At 46.8% G+C, this 17540-nt stretch overlaps 1 protein-coding gene across 2 annotated transcripts; it reads right to left on the minus strand.

Moving 5' to 3' along the window:
- Nucleotides 1–2086: 2086 nt before the first annotated feature.
- On the minus strand, nt 2087–17489 carry AGO4 (argonaute RISC component 4). 2 transcript variants are annotated; one of them, XM_031594853.2, is made up of 18 exons: nt 16337–16446; nt 13212–13377; nt 12623–12743; nt 12257–12438; nt 11747–11883; nt 11532–11666; nt 11288–11375; nt 10760–10907; nt 10562–10681; nt 10211–10339; nt 9912–10045; nt 9320–9504; nt 8562–8721; nt 7806–8121; nt 7469–7603; nt 6558–6659; nt 6125–6324; nt 2087–6026 (listed from the first exon to the last, which is right to left on the minus strand). In XM_031594853.2, the coding sequence occupies exons 1-18, from the start codon at nt 16353–16355 to the stop codon at nt 5918–5920; spliced, it is 2586 nt and encodes an 861-aa protein (XP_031450713.2). In that variant the 5' UTR covers nt 16356–16446; the 3' UTR covers nt 2087–5917. The 2 variants fall into 2 exon arrangements, with proteins under 2 accessions (XP_031450713.2, XP_031450714.1); XM_031594854.2 differs by lacking the exon at nt 16337–16446 and adding an exon at nt 17352–17489 and having other exon boundaries at nt 2088–6026.
- Between the last annotated feature and the right edge of the window lie 51 nt (nt 17490–17540).

The following is a 17540-nucleotide window of genomic DNA, read 5'->3' on the forward strand; positions in this document are numbered from 1 at the left end:
CGCCGCCGCCGCGGCTGCGGGGGGCGAAGGGATCGCGGACGGAACCGCCGCGGCTCGAGCGAAGCAGCGATCCGCGGAGCGCTGGGTCAGCGCGGCGCAAAAACGGGTTTCTAGCCGTCGCTGTTACCGCGTGGGGCGTTCGCTTCGCTGAGCGACGCGGCTCACGGCGCTGCGCGGGAGGGAACGCGGCTGGGGGCAGCCGGAGTGATGGGATGGGCGCGGGACGGAGTGCGGTGCGGGGCTGTGCGGTGCTGTGCAATGCAGTGCAGTGCTGTGCAGTGCAGTGTGCAGTGAAATGCTGTGCAGTACTGTGCAGTGCAGTGCTGTGCAGTGCTATGTGCAGTGCTGTGCAATGAAATGCAATGCAGTGCAATGCAATGTGCTGTGCAGTGAAATGCCGTGCAGTGCTGTGCAGTGCTGTGCAATGCAATGTGCAGTGCAGTGAAATGCCATGCAGTGCTGTGCAATGCAGTGCTGTGCAATGTGCTGTGCAATGCAATACTGTGCGATGCAGTGCTGCACAACATAATGCAGTGCAGTACTGTGCAATGCAGTGCTGTGCAGTGCTATGCACTGCAGTGCTGTGCAGTGCTGTGCAGTGCTGTGCAATGTGCTGTGCAATGCAATGCTGTGCAATGCAGTGCAATGTGGTACTGTGCGATGCAGTGCTGCACAACATAATGCAGTGCAGTACTGTGCAGTGCAATGTGGTGCCGTGCTATGCAATGCAGTGCAATGCAGTGTAGTGCAATGCAGTGCAGTATGGCCATGCTGCAGACCGCCCACCTGCTGGGCCCAAGCCTGGATCCCGCAGCAGTGCCAGCACCCAGCAGGCACTGCTCACCTGCAGCACTCAGGCAGTTCTGCACACGCGGTGGAGGCGCAGACTCTGCCTCACCTGCACCGCCAGCACCATGCAGAGCACAGTGAAAATAAAGCAAAGCTGTTCCTGCTGCAGCTGTCAGACTCTGAGCTCACAAACCCGGTGCTGGGAACACGAGGTGGGATTTGCACACTGCTTCACACCCAGTTTGTCACCAACATGTGGCATAATCAAACCAGGGGCTGCAGCACCTCGCTGAGCAGCAGGGGCAGCTGACAAGGCCAGGCTGGCTGTGGCTCTGGGCAGCCTGCTGGGGTGGTTGGTCACCCTGCACATAGCAGGGGGTTGAAATGAGATCATCTTTAAAGTCCTTTTCAACCCAGGCCATTCTGTGGTCCTGTGAAGGAGAATGTGATAAAGTGAAAGGAGGTCTCTGCCCATCTGAGCCCCACATCTTCACTTACCACAGACTACAGCCCAGTGCCTCCTCAGCTTTTTCACTCTCTCAGCTGTTGTTGGACATTTCCATTTCCTTCCAAGCTAAACCATATGTTCCTTAAAGGCATCCTGTAGCTGCAGACCTGCTCTTAACCTACGACTCATCTTGGAAAGGTAGTAGGGATGAAACTGTCCTGTATTTCTGAACTGCTTGGGTCTGCCTGAAGGTGAACAATCTCAGTGCTGAAATTCAACCCTGCTGCGAGAAAAGGAAATAAATTGAGGGGGAAGTACAGATTTGCTGCAGATGAAGGTTATTTTAAGCACTGACGTGGCCCCGCTTCATTTATAGCTGTCATTTCATCCTCAGCCAAAGGCTTTCTTTGTCCTCACTGTAACGTTTTGAGTTTTCTGAAGAAACAACAAACCCTCACCTGAAATAGAAAAGATGAATAAAGGAAAGAGCTGTTTGCTTCTTCGCTTGTGACTCTGTATGTGGCGTAATTTCTCCGGGTAGATGGACTCTATTGACACTGCATTTTCTCCAAAAAACATTACAGCATTTCTGCAACCACTCAAAAGTTCATCCGCTCTGAACATCTCCCTCTCTGGTCAGCACAGCCTCAGGAAACATAATACAGATCCTCCTTTCGTGCTGCTAAAGGTGTTATTCCATGGCTGCTTGCTACATCCCAGCACATCACAAATAAGTATGTAAGCATACAAGTTGGAATCCCAAGCTAAATGATGTCAGACATTTGTTTACAGGCACCACTATGGGTTGCTCACTGTACACTGCAGTCATTAAACGTAAAGGGAAAACAACACTTGGCACAGGAATGCCCATTTCTTTTATTTTTTATTTTATTATGGGACACATGAACACAAAATATCCCTGCAGGCTAAAAAAAAATAATAATAATAATAATACATTGCAAATTGTACACAACCAGCATCTCATCGCAACATGGGGCCGCTATCCCACCCAGAACAGCTTCAAAGGAGTACCTCGTATTGCTATAGACAAACACCCAGCCCAAAGTTAATAAAATACCATTTTGAACATTACAAGTCTAACAATATAGAAACGAAAATTACATCGTAGGTCAAAAGGAACAAATGCAAACATTTTACATTGAAGTTTCAGCCTCTAGACATAGAAATATGAAAACGCCAATAGCAAGGTATAAGAAAACCTGTAAGTGATATTACAAGATCTTTCCTCAAATGCACAAGGAAAAAACCTTGCAGTTGAAACAGTATTGATACAATGCCCTCCACAGCCTGCCTTCTTAAAATGAAAGCAGAGCTACTCCCTTGCTACTGAGCAAGAAAAATCCTACAGCACATCCACAAAGGTAGTTTGGGGGGTAGGTTCTGTTGAACACCATCTGAACAAGTGTGCCTTCACCCACGTGAAGAGCAAAGCTGTTGATATAGGTTAAATAACTCTGACACTGCGTTTGGAACAAGAGAAGTACTGCAGGAAGCAACGTGCCTGGATGTCAGCACCTCTGAATGCCCTTTGGATGCAGCTACAAGCACTACACTCAGCTGTGGTGCTTACAACAACAAGAAAGAAGCCAGGCTGTTTGAATGTTGGAGACAGGCTAACAAGTGATTGCCAGAGCTTGTTCAGAATTCAGCTGTTCACAAAGCAAGCAGAACTGGTTTGAAAATGGGATTTCTGCCCCCCCACCCCCTTTTTGTTTGTTTTTTTTTTCGTATTAAATATCAACCATCCCCTTCCCCAACTCATTAAACTTTGCTACATTTAAAATCCTCCACACCACATAGCTAAACAGTGGCCAACAGGCTTTATTTATAAAAAGAACAAAAACAAAACAAAAACACCTTAAGAACTACATCTACAGAATGCACATCTTCCCATTGATTGACACATGCATCACAATTCAGATCATCAAGCCCAACCTCCAGACTCAGCTTTCAGACCTGCACAGGACAGTATTGCCAAAGCTTTGATCTTACAGTTATCACCAAGCAGCAGTCCTCAACTTAAACGTTCCCTGCTCCAAGTGACAGCACTGCACCCTTAGCAGAATCCTATTTTCTTTTTCTCTTTTATTTACTTTTTATTTTTTTTGCAGTGGTGTTTTAACACCAGATTGAGTTCGGGTTCTCGCTGTGCTTCCCAAGGCCAGCTGAGATCTAACACAGCATCACAGAACAGTTGGGTTGGATGGGACCTTCAGGCCCCCCCAGCCCCTACCCCTGCCAGGGGCTGGCTGCCCCCAGCTCAGGCTGCCCAGAGCCCCATCCATGGCCTTGGGCACCTCCAGAGATGGGAATCCACAACAACCTGCATTGTCTGAGCTCAAACACTCAGTCCAGTCACAGGCAAACAGAAGAGAGGCTCTCACTTCACTCAATCTGAACTAGGAGTGCTTGGCACTGGACAACAAAGTACCTGGTGATACAACTCAATACATTTTATGCACCCTCGATGAAACCAGCCCCATTCCTGCCTAGTGCACAAACTCAAACGGCCATCTTTGATCCTAGAACTCAAAAAGGGTGCTCAGCTTCTTTTCAAGGTGCCAAAGTTCTCCATGTGTGTTGGGTCAGTCAGAGTTCATTCCAAAAAAGGTTTTGTTTGTTTGTTTTTTTTTGGTATTCTCCCTGAACGAGTACTGAGAAAGCAGCCATCTAGCTGAAGCAGCGGTCAGTCTCCCACCCACATGTCCTGATTTTATTACACAAGTGAGGTATTCTTTAAAAATAAAAGTAAAAACAACAAAAAAAAAATGCATCTTTTTCCAACCTAAACTCATAGACTACACGTGCCAGGAGCAGAGTTTGCTTCAGTCCCATCTGAACAGAAAAAAAAAAAATTTAAACTTAATTTAATGAGACATCCTATTTGAAAGAAGGTTATAAAACTGTTTGAAGACTACGTTCAGTGTACTCTGGTACAACTGAAGAACAACCAGCATTTAGAAATGTAAACTTCCATTTATTTACAAGCTTAAAGACCGAAGGAAACAGCATTTCCTATTGCTGATTTGAGGGGGCTGGTTCCTCAGCTTTGGAACAGCAGACAACTTAGCAGCAAACCCCACACAAGCATCAGAGACCACAGTGCAATTGTTGGGCTTCTCAAACGTGTTCCAAGTAGTGGTGTCAGCTCTACTCGGGATAGGAACACACTTTTAATCTGTGCTAATTAACGCTAACACTGAAGAGGAATCTACTCTTCACGCTCTACCTTTATGGATTCCAAAGGGAAAACCAAGCCCCTCTTCTTTATTACACACTGCAGCTGAGAAAAGCCAAGCAGATTTTAAAACCCTAATTTCTATAGGCTGGGACAGAATCGGTATAATTAGACTTACATTGATTAATCGTGCTGCTGAATGCAGTTGTGTGTGCAACCTAGATTCCCAGGGGAAGAAGTTTAAAATGCTGGTACAAGTCCTTAGGTTGCCTGTCACACAACACATCACACTGTACAGGTTGGCAAGCCTTTCCTACACGTAACACCCAGTTCCAAACCTATACAAAAAGCTGTAGACAGGACACCAACAGTGAATATAAAACAGTTAAAAATAACTCTTAAAAAAAGCATGGAAGTGCGTCTTTTCTAATTAGTTTTCAGAATCTGCCAAATTGTGTGCTCAGAAAACGACACGAGAACGTTGGGTCACTCATGCACAATCCTCAGCTAGAAAATTACACCGGTAGGGGGGGGCTTAGAAAACAAATATTTATTGCCAAAGTTCAACCTCTTATGAGAAAAAAGTGTTAAAATCACTTCGATTTATCAAACCACACAGCAGCATAAAGTGGGCACTTTTGTAAAAGTCTGCAAAATATCTAAAAGCTAATTTTTTTTTGTATTTTTTTTTTCTTTTTCTTTTTTTTTAATCCTTTTTTTTTTTTTTTAGAGGGGGGAAAACGATGGTTCAGTGTTTGTTATGATACCATGGCAGTATTATTTGTAGCCGTTACAATTAAAACCTACTGACAGGCATCACCACCTGGGTATGTTACACATTCACAGAACAGGAACCACCGATCTGAACTGGCAGAATAGTGCAATTGCTTTGCAGCCCGAGTCTGCAGGTTAAAAAGGTCATTAGTAAAACCGACAAAAACTGCAAGACCTGTGAAAGTTACGTCTGTTAAAAGGCATTTACAGTAGTGAAGTCTAAAATCTCCATTAAAAAAATCTATGGCCCCACACAAGAGAACAATTACATTGAACTGGAGGAGAGTTTCGCCATACTACGCATAGTCACTAAGCAGCGTGAGGACGGAGAATCAGTCGTCACCATCAACTAATGGGATGAGAAGGGAACCTAATGACCATAGCTAGCAAAATATTCAATAGAAACCTTTCGTGCCAAGTCCTTTAAAAACGTCAGGATGATCGGCCTTTTGCGCTTTGAGGTAAAAATTCAGTCCAATGCATCAGAAAAGACAGTCTATGGATTTCTATTACGTAAAAGAACGAAACGAATGGCTCAATTGTGTCGGTGCATCAGACATTGTTTGAAGTACAGATTCAGTGCGACTGTTCAGAGCTGCTGGTAGTGGGCAGTCTGAAAGAAACCGGGCCCTAGCTATAGCAGTAGGCATTGAAAACATGTCAGGACTGAATGAGTTGTTGGCTTTGCCTCATCTTTCCAGATGCTCTCAAGCAAAATACATTGTATGCTGAGTATCGTGGTGGATCTGCACTGCCTTTGCCAGAGCCTGAGGATCACGGCCATTGCTCTGTCCTGACACGTGGCTGCCTTCAGCACTGTGAAAATGCAGACACATACAGAGAACCATGAACAACTGAGCCTGTAATTCAGATTCATCGTCCAGCTACCGAGACAGCGAGGTGCAGCTCCTTACCTGTCATGATCCTTGTCCACAAGATGGTATCTAGCCCTAAATGCAACCAGTCTGGCATAGTATGCAGGTGCTGGAATAGAGACTGATCGTGTACAGCGCACATACGTGTGACACAGCTGATAGGTCAGCAGCTGTAGCTCATCTGCAGTGAAACAGTTGTCATCCCACAGGACCTGATAGTGGGAGGGCCGGCTGGTTCCCTGCGGAGAAGAGATGACAGTTCAGCCAGACTGCATCAACAAAAACAGAGGAGGTATCTGAACACTGCACCTTCTATCAATACTTAAGTGCTTAAGAGTAAGTGCCAAACAGGCACTCACTGAACTGATGCAACCCTAAATCTGCCAAACTATAAATAAAAGCAACATTACTCATCAGGACAACAGTCAGGATTTAGTCCCGTAGCCTGAGCACGACAGAGCTGAAGCATTACCTGAATTCCTGCGTGGCTACAGAGGTAAAAGTCAAATTCAGAAGGATGTGTGATGGTGCTGTCCACAGTGGTGCCTGCTGGTACGTTGCCACTCTTACCCACCTAATGTGGAAAGTTTATTATTAGCCCATGGTTGTTTTTGGTTGTTTTTTTTTTTTTTTTCTTCCTTTAGAAGTGATCCAAAAATACCTCCTCAGGTAGGTGCTGCTTATAGCTGTCTGAGAATTTATAGCTGAAAAATGTGAAAAAATTTAGGTAACTTACATAGGAGGAATGAAAATGTTCTCTGCGGGTTCACTGTTAGGAACTTCACCAAATCCAGTTGGTGCATGATCAGAGAAAAATGAAATTCTTGCCAGCACCATTAAAATTGCAGAGTGGAATAAAGTACACGTAAATATTTTAGAATATGGAAAAGATGCAGGCTTTCTGAAATAGACTTCACACCCTTGTTTGCAATCACACCCCACAGATGCGTATTCTTGTAGCAAACATAAGATCAAGACATTTCCTAAAAAAGGTTCCTTAGTTGGCTCATGGATTTGTGACAAAGGCAAATCTTAGAGATGCATCTAAAACAGAACAGAAAACTGACTGACCAATAAGCACGTGCTGGGAATCTAAGGACTACAAAAATGAGGTTACAGCTCCAGAGATACTGACTATGCTCACTCCAGAAGGGGCTGGGAACAAGCTGCTCCATCTGACTGTCTGATGTAGAGCAGTAAAAAGTAGGAGGAACTAATTATTTTGGTCTTAGAGAAAAGCTGTTCCAGCACAGAACTGCTTCTGTTTGTACAAATTAGTTCACTTCCAGTGGGTGAGATGGATTCCACCCCCATTAGCCAAACCACCTACATTCCTATTCCCACCCCCATCACCTCCTTACTGAAGTACCCAACATTACTTGCCCTTTCAGTTTTGTCAGCACAGAACAGCCTGGTGTGATGCCTTTTCTGCACAACAATGTAGGTTATTCCTGGTCTGTAGTCTTCTTCCAAACTAATACAGGCCTTTCGGATTGCTATAAGTTCTGGCCAAGCTACCTGGACATAGAAGATTTAACTATTAGCACATACAGTATCATTCTCTCCAAATATAAATGCCACTTCATGAGGAACACAATCAACCAGGGTAACTTTACATTCTGTCTACGCAGGAAAACAAAACATAACTGCAAACTGCATTCCACATATGCACTGTCAAGGCCAATCCCTTCACAAGCATCAAGATATCATTAGACAGTACCTGCTTCATCTGCCCTTCTGATACTCCTCCTCTGTAGTAAATGATTCTCGTAGGCTTGAAACGTGTGGATTTGTAGAACTGTATCAGCAGTTCTCGCACCATGTTTGTCAGGTCCTGTATCACCTCCTGGCTGTACAGCAGCTCCTGGGAGGTCTCCTGACGGGAGGTCTGCACTCGCACTGTGGCACAGTAACGGCTAGGATGGCCATCCATGCTGCCCACCACAGCAGCTATGGAAGGCTTCTTTCCATCCCCAGCAGGAGGGTGAGTGACATCTGCTCCCAGAAAGATCACTGGCTGCTGGAACACTGAGGGCCTGTTTAATATGATTAAGGTTTATTTCATAATAATCTAAAGAAGGGGGATGAGGAAGAAGAAAAAGACAACCAAGGAAGGCATATCCAAACTATGCAGTGGCACTAGAACCATTCCAGGTCTTTAAAGATGAAGGTGTCTGCCTCAATCTATTCCAGACAAATAGAAAGCAAAAGAAAAAAAGTATCAAAGGCAGACAAACTCACAAGCATTTACCACACCTGTCTCACTCCTCTTTCAGTGTGGAAGGAAATACAGTATGCTCATGGAAACGGCAAGAGAAAAAGGCAGACAGTCTGAAGGTAGGAAAAGGCACGAAAATGCCCTCTTCAGTTTGTAGGTATTTCTAATATACTCATTATTTTGAAAGGTGGCAAAACAGACTGACATAATTTTGTTTGATAATTCAGACTTCAAGGAAAGCACTAAATCTCATCTTACCTTTGATGAGGTACGAGCACATTGTTGATTCCTCCAAGCTTTGCATTTATTTTCAGACACAGGTTGGACAGCGTTTGTGGTGAGGTTTTCACCACATTCTTTACCTGAACACACTGAGTGGCCATGCCAAGAAGAGTGTCACCAACCCGCTTTACTTCAGCTGCGACAGAAAACAGGATGGTGGTTCCAGTTACATGAAGTCATTAGTTCCACCATCTTTCTCTTATTTTCCCCAAATGTTACACTAGGTCAAATCCTTAAGGACTCGCTGACAGTCTCAGCCTGCTCTTCAGGAATGCAAAAGTACTTTGTATCTTCCCAAAGGGAGTATGGTGATAGGACAAGGGAAAACGGTTTCAGATTTAAAAAGGGGAGATTTAGGTTGGATACAAGGAAGATTCTTCTATGCTGACTGTGGTGAGGCACTGGAGAATGTTGCCCAGAGGTGTGGTGGATGCCCTGTCCCTGGAGACGTTCAAGGCCAGGCTGGCCAGGCTCTGAGCAACAGCTGTTGCTGCTCACTGCAGGGGAGTTGGAAGAGACCTTTGAAGATCATCTAGTCCAACTCTAAGCTACGATTCTATTCCACTGAGGATTGATAATCCAATCTCCAAAATACAATTAGACAAAAAAAAACCCAACAGCAAACTTTTTAAAACTAAAGGCATTGCCTGCTTTGTCTCCTTCCTCCCAATGAAGTACATGATAAGACACCCGCTTGCCATGCAACTCCTTACCACTTCACAACTTCTACATACCATACACGGGTGTCTTTCCAGGTAGAATCACCACGATCAGCTGCAGACCAACATAAGTCAGCTTTAAGTGTTTAAACATGGGCTCCACACTGTCTGCACCCTGGGCGTATTTACAGAAACAGGGCTGCCCTTGGATTGGCATCCCTGCGTCCTTGGAGATCTTACGCAGCTGGTCTGTAAAACTCCTGTAAATAAAACACAAATGGATGCAGCCTGGTCTTTTCACCACGTTCCACTTTCCTGTTAATTTTACTAATCACATTCTATCAATTATAAATAGTTCAGATTTTGGAATAAAAGATCACCTTCAGTTCTTTGTAAAAACAGCATCATACAAAATCTGAATGCAGTCTCTACAACCTGAAATGTAACCTCAGTGGTAAGGGAATTATTGCTCTCCTAGCCAGCCAATTAGGTTACAAACTTTGTTAAAGCCTCCTCCCAAGCAGTATACATTTAAGGCACTGCAGAACTATGATTTCCTCTTTCTACTATTAGATCCATCATTAACTTATACTGCATATCATCTTTCAAAAATATGAGGAAAATAAACCCTGAAATAGGTATCCTGAATAAAGAGGAAAATACTTACTTTAGTAAGTCTTCCCTGCATTGTTTTTGAGGAGCAAAACAGGCAACAGCCCAAACTTTAATCTCAATGCCAGCATAGAACTGTTTCCCTCTCATGTCCCACACACCTTGGTTTGGTGTGGCCACAGTCTTGTTCTAGGTAAAAACCAAAGGCAAATTAAAAATAAAATGCTGCCTGGTTTTGTCTACAGCCAACCAGAGTTCATACAAAAGCAATCCTTGTGAGAAGATAACAATGGAACCTTTAATGAATTTCAGCACCCTCAGAACAAGGTATTTCACAAGACCTGGAAGACTCACCCTGCCTCCATACTGCAGCATTGGCGCTGGCAAAACTCTGCCTGTCAACTCTGTCATTTCATTATGGACAACAATACCAAACTCCTTCAGATATGGATCAGGTCCACCAACCATACTGTTACTTTTCACCTGGTGACAAGAGAAGTATCTGTGTAACTACACCTAGCGTTTCAGCTGGCTCTGTCTTCTTTGCAATTAATAGCTTTTCTGTTTAAAAGGATTTACTTTAAACAAGTCAGATTTTTTGATCTTCTGCAATTCTTGGCTCATCTGGTTATCATTACATGTGCACCAGTGCTTCTGAAAGTCACGCTCACAAATGCAGGCTGTTTAGCTGAAAGTTGCACTTACTAGTCTGCTGATTTCTTCCTGTCGGTCCGGCGCAGATCTTGCAGTCGCTTTTATCATAGTTGATGTCTGATTGTCTGTTAACTTCTTGATACACCTCTGGCCTGCCACTATGTTACACACCTGCACAGGAACAGTGAAAAGTGGCACGACACCGTTTAACAAAGGACAACACAATGCAAAAGAAAGTCAGGTCCTTACCTCAAGCGGTAAGTATGTGTGTTTCTGCTCCTGTCCTACTTGCAGACAGGGAAGATGAGGATATTTTAGCTGCAGACTGTACTTCTGCTTAAAATACTGAGCTACTGTACACTCCATAGCCTGCCCATTTTCCAACTGCAGAGGAAACCTACAAAGGATATTTGCTCTGGTTAGTTTGTTGTTGTTGTTTTAAATCTTGAAAGGGGAAAAGAAGAGTGGAAAATTAACCCAGAGTAGAAATGCTTAAAACAATTATTTTCCTTAGCTACTGGATTTCTCCTTAATGATAATATTTCAATTTATCAGAGCTATTTATAAAATGATAGCCTTTGATAACTCTCCTATTTTCTTGTACTGGTGGAAATAAAGCAGGTGTCTAAATCACATTACTTCTCTGTCCTGTCAAGGCTGAACGTGCTTTCAAATCCACACAGCTCTTTCCCCTTCAGAATCAACTTTTCTTATATAAATAACTTATCAAAACGATCCAAGATCTTAAAACTCATCACAAAGTGCTGGTATACGTACGTCTGATGACTGGCTGGTCGACGAGTAACATTGCAAACCCGATATTTTCTCTTCATCTGGCCACAGTGAGTAACCTCTACTTTTAGACCTGGAAACCCAAAATAAAAATCATCTGAATAGAATCAGACATGGGAATCTCTTTTGGGAAAGGTCAACTTCCCAAGTGCCTTGTAAATTTTCATTTCAACACAGCAGTTACAAATTGACAGCATTTTGATGCAGTGACTTTAGAACAAGCCTTTACCTCTGATTTCTTTGGTAAACTTGACACGTTGGGAGTCTGTCAGAGGCTTGGTTTGTTCATTGATGTTCTGAATGTCCAAGACCTCACACATGAACTCAATGATAGGCTGAGCACGATAGAAAGCAGTTGCTGATACTACAATAAAAAAAAGAGGATATTTAATTCAGAAGCAGCATGAACTCCATTACATTAGTGAGACTCAACTGCCTACATACCATCAATGTTGAGCATCATGTTCCACATGGCAGGTCTGACAGACTGGTGGAAACCAAACCAGACCTCCCTGCCACCACCCAGAGGGTGGTAATAGCCTTCAGGGGGGGAAAAAAAGGAGCGACCCACAGGAGTATACCTGAAAAAGGAAATTATTAATTTGAGCATTCCTTTCCAACAGACTTTCCTAAAGTTTTGTGTTTGAAACACACTTCTGTGGCACTCTAGAACTTTAGAGCTAACTCATAGCAAGCATATAAAACCTGAGCAGAGCAGTTGGAAAGCCTATAGCAAATTCCAGTTGGAAACATGACCAGCAGATACAAGTCTTGAGTTCAGATCAAATATCCCTATTCTAGTGCAGATTTGTAATGCAGGCGTTGAATTACACAACAGTTTCCCTCAACCCTTCTGCAGTACAGAGGTGTAACAGCAGAATAGCAGCAAGTAACTAACAGAAACGTAAGACAGAGACAAGACTGACCGGATCTGCAGACACCTGAAGTACCCACCTCATGGAGGGAAGGTGCCGTGTAATTACATCAAGTGCCTGTACAGAATCTTCAGGAACTTCATTCAAATGCCCTGCCAGAGCTTCCAACAGCAACTGAAGGCTGACGACTGACACCCACTGAATGGACACTTTGAAAGTCTGGTCCTTCCCCTCTCCTGGAAGCGTCACCTCCATATCCACCTTACAGATAAAGTGAAGCAGAAGCTTTTGTTAAGGACTGCAGCAGGCTTCCATAACATTACGTTACACCGCTATGCACTGTTATAATAATAACACCACCACCAACCACTGCCAATAAAAACACTTCAAATGACACCGTAGCAGTTTTCTGCACAAGGTTTGAGCTGCTCACAGTAACACTCACTCTGTCCCTGCCGATGGGTAACGGGTGTGCAGTGTACATGTTCCTCTTCCCATCATATCCAGGCTGGCGGTCACCAAATATCTGCATCTTGAAGTGTCTCACCATAGTATCCACCACCTCCCTGCAGAGGGATTCAGCAAGTTAGGTTGGAGAAAAGGAAAATCCAGCAATGGTATTATGTGGTTTCAAATTCCTTTTCTACGTTTTCTTAACGGATCTTAACGTTTTCTTAACGGAGAAGTTACAGTGCACTAAAACACACACAGGTCATCAGCAGAAACCAACAGTAAGTCACCTCCAGGTTCAGACACTGAAGTTTCAATATAAAGGTGTCTACGTGCAAGGCACCTGTCCAAACTCATCCATGTCAGAAGAGATGCACTCAGTACAGGCAGTGCCATCTGAAGAACTGTTCACATACAGGAGCAAATACAGCATCTGCCCTGGGGGCAGATCTTCAGATGGGCTCTACTGATACGCACAAACACCTAAAACACTCTACAAGCAGAACTCCCTCACCTCAGCTGCTAACAGACATCTTTGTATAACAGATGACACGACAGTGTTATTACCATTAAACAGATCCTACCTGTTCACTCTCCGGGGTCGTTTTTCTGGTTTGATATCCACATCATAGTGATAAACGTCGATCTTAGGGATCTGAACCTGAAAATGGTTGGCCAGGAGGCGGATGGGCTTCCCAACAGTTCCCAGGCCTGGGCGACGGGGGGGCTGGAAAAGGCTTGTTGGGGGCCCTGCAAAGTCAAACAAATACAGAAGAGAACTATCACTCAGTGCAGCATCTTTTCAGGTGTATTTAGCTGGAATGTCTTTCTGGCATGGCAGAAAGGAACCTTAAAGAGCTCCCCATGCCTGCAGATGGAGCATTCCAAGCAGTCCACGGCCTCCCAGCAGCTCTCAACTTCCAAGTGAAAAATGTGCTCCCTAAAGCATGTGTGTGCAGGTTAATGCCACAATTCATTCTCTGAATTTTAGTGGCATTTATTCAAAACTGTGGTTTATGAACTTGACAGAGTCCTGAGATGGAACATAAACATTTATATATTATCTATTCTTATATAAAGATAACTGTGCTATTAACATCTAGAACCAGCCAAAAGCCACACCTTTTCATTATGGGCTTAAACTTCAGATGAAATACATTCCTAATTTCTACTTGAAAGTTGCTGTAATCTAGAAACGAGCAAGATAGATCTTTTACTCGAATCCAACCTTAAGACATATCTCCATATTGGATCCAGGCTAAAAAACACTTGGGTTGTTTCCCTTACATCATGAACACATCGCTTCTATTAACAATGAAATACTTTTCCCCTGAAGCAGAATTCCACCCAATTTCAAGTTCTAACACAATGAAAGGAATGAGGTATGGTTTAGGCTTTCTTCTGAAGAGTAATGGAGCAGGCATACAGACAGGTATAGACTCCTAACAGTGTGGAGAAGGTAATTTATTTGGGCAGAGGTAACGGCTGCAGAAGGAGTTCAAAGGAAGAAATCAGGAGAGGCTTTAAAAAGGCACTCCCTGCAAGCTGGTCACTGGGTAAGTCTTTAGTTAAATTCCTCAAAGTGTTGAGATCTGAGATACCATATTAACAAGATTAAACACTTTCTGTTGTTGTTCAATCTATCACAGCCTACACTGCATATAAAGCAAACAGAGTTGATATCTTTTCATGGCTTTTGTCTGTATCTGCCAGCACGCAGTGTGATCAGTGTTTCTTCCCTCTGATCTTGAGCAGCAAAGCAGAGAGGAAAAGAGCAGCAATAAAGTAACAATAAAACTAAGGGCGAGTTCAGTATCATAAGTGTCAACCTGTCAGTATACATTTAAATCAAGAGCTCACAGCTTATATCAGAAGAGAAGAGAAGCAGATAAGCCAGAGGAGGATGAAGCTCATATTTGGGTACACCTCAGTGTGCAACAATAAGCTTAACACAATCCTAAACTAACGCTAAGCCCAAATGAAAGGAGCCTTCTGCACTTGGGTTTATAAGCCAACTGATGGCCACCACACTGAAATACCATCTGAGGACACCAACCTCAGAATGCCTATAAGCAGGATGCTCAGAGCATTCAGGAGCCCACCTGACACATCAGTGCCAAAGCTGCTGCAGCACCGTGGCTGTTTGGGGTGCAGGCATCCCACACTTGCTAGCTTTGCACCCACATGAGTAATTGCCAGCAGGCCAGAAGCACAGTTAAACTGCTCGTAGGGTACAGTTAGTATCTCAAAAAGCTACAGCAATCTCGACAAGTATGAATCATCAAGGGCAATCAAAGTTTGCAGTGCTTATTTGGATACAAGAGAGATGATCCACTAATCCTGCGCTAATTAGCCTGAAGTAAGTGCAAGCACTGACCTCCCACAAGAGATTAAATGACAACTATATTTACCCATTTTCCTGCCTTGTATTGACAAGGTTTGTGGGCAGGCATGGCTGTCAGGAGGTCAGCACTGACAAAAGGAAGTGCAACCTTCTCCTCTCTACTTCTCAAAGGATTCTGGAGAATAAGCTAAAAGCCTCCTTGCAGACCACCCTGATTTTATTGGGATTTCTGCCCCACCAGCCTGATGAGGTTTGTATGTACTGTTTCCCTTCATTTCTTCCACTGCGTGACATTCACAGGCACTGAAACCTCAAGATGTTACTTCAGACAGGAAGTATTCTACTGAGCCAGAAGAGGATCCTGCAGTGCAGGCAGCCGGTGTGGACTCACTGCATGGTGCAGCTGCAGAGCAGACTGTCAGAAACCTCTGCTATCTTAGCAGAGTTCAGAGCTGCAGGGCTCTGCTTTGCAGGGGGTTGGACTTGATGGTCTCTGGAGGTACCTCCTAACCCTTAAAATTATCATAGAATCACAGAATGGCCTGGGTTGAAGAGGAGCACAATGCTCATCCAGTTCCAACCCCCTGTTATGTGCAACCAGCAGCCCAGGCTGCCCAGAGCCACATCCAGCCTGGCCTTGAATGCCTGCAGGGATGGGGCATCCACAGCCTCCTTGGGCAACCTGTTCCAGTGCCTCACCACCCTCTGGCTGAAAAACTTCCTCCTCATATCCAACCTAAACCTCCCCTGTCTCAGTTTAAGACCATTCCCCCTGTCCTATCACCATCCACCCTCACAAACAGCCGTTCCCCCTCCTGTTTATACGCTCCCTCCAAGTGCTGGAAGGCCACAATGAGGGCTCCCCGGAGCCTTCTCAGCTCCAAGCCCAGTTCCCTCGGTGTCAATAAACATTTCGTATTTCAACCAAATTAACAATTACCCCAATAACTCCACCGCGATAAGTCGCACTTCGGTACAGAAACACAAGCGGGAAAACACCCCCCGCAAAACAACACCAGCGTTCAGCCAAAGGCTGCAGCCCGACACAACACCCGGCACGCCCCGCCTCAGCCTCGCAGCCGCCCATCCCCACGTTCGGCCTCACAGCCGCGCGCCCCACTGACAGCTCAGCCCCGCCAACTTCCCCCGGACTCGGCGGCCCGATCCTTTCCGTTCCCGGCGCTCCCCGCGGCCCAGCGGCCTGCAGCGGCTCCCGGGCCCGGCCGCGCCGGCGCAGCCACCGTCCGAGCGGCACCGTGCCGGGCCCGCGGCCTCCGCTTCCTCCTCGCCCTCCTCCTCCTCCTCCCCGCGCCCGCACGGCCCCGCCGGGCCTCGTCCAACCCCCGCCCCGCCCGCGTCTCTCACCGGGTCCCAGCGCCTCCATGGCGGCGGCGGCGGCGGCCTCGCTGCGGTCTCCCCCGGCCCCGCCGGCCGCCCCGGGCCCCGCCGCCGCCGCCGCCGCCGCGTAACGCTTGATCTCGGGAATATTGGCTCCGGGGTGGGGACCCGACGCGGAAACCGGGGGAGCGGCGGCGGCGGCGAGGGGAGCGGCGGGGCGCGGGGAGGAGGCGGCGGCGGCCGGGGGGGGGTTGCGGCGGGGCGCGCTGCCGGAGCTCCGCTTCCCCGAGCGGCGGCGCAAACGATCCCCCCGCTGCGCCGCCGAGCCCGAGCGCGCCCCCGCCGCCGCCGCCAGCACGCGCCGCCTCCCGCCGTGCGCGCCCCCCGCCGCCGGCCCAGCAGGAGGAGGAGGAGGAGGAGGAGGAGAAGGAGGAAGAAGCGCCCCCTCCACGCTGCCCGGCGCCGCCGGCTCGCGCACGCGCAACGCCCCCTGCCGGCGGGGGCGCGCACGTCGCTACGCAACTCCTTGGGCGCCGGCGCGGCCCTCGACAGGTGAGCGCGCGGCCCCGCCCCGCCCCGCCCCGCCCCGCCCCCCTCACGGCGCCGCCTCACAACGCGGCTCCGCTTCCCCCCAACCCCAACCATAACCCTAACCGTAACCCCCCGCCTTTTTTTATTTTCTTAATTCCCTCCTCACAACGCCGTCTCCGTTCACGATCAGGGGACGGGACCCAACGGCCGGCTCTGTTCGGCGGCAGCCGTGAGGGAGCAGAGGCGCCGCGCCGCCCCGCAGCCCCGCCGCAGGTCGCGTTCGCTTTTCTCACTCCCTCCGTTCTAAAGGTGCGCTGTGGATACGGGAACCACCGCAGAGATCTGTATTTCCCACAGATCCCAAACGCCTCTCAAGTTGTTCTTTGTTGTTTTTTTTTTTCCTTCCCCCTCAGGACAGGCGGCACCTGACTGTTGTTTGACATCAACGAAACAAAAATAAATAAACAAACACGAATCATTTGATGTTTTACAACGTACAGACCCGTCATACCTATCTGTGAGCCGGATCCCACACCGCGCGGGTTCGGGTTACGGTGTGGCTGCGACCTCCGCAGGCCCAGCACCGGGGCTCCCACACTCGCCCAGCGGCTGAGGGCACCCGAAGGACCTCACGCAGCTCCGCGCACCGGGCGCCTCGCTCCGCCCTGACCGGGAGAGCGCCGCCACGGGGAGGGCGGGA

Source organism: Phasianus colchicus, chromosome 24 (genome assembly GCF_987193195.1).
Source record: "Phasianus colchicus chromosome 24, bPhaCol1.hap1.1, whole genome shotgun sequence".
Taxonomy (NCBI): Eukaryota; Metazoa; Chordata; class Aves; order Galliformes; family Phasianidae; genus Phasianus; species Phasianus colchicus.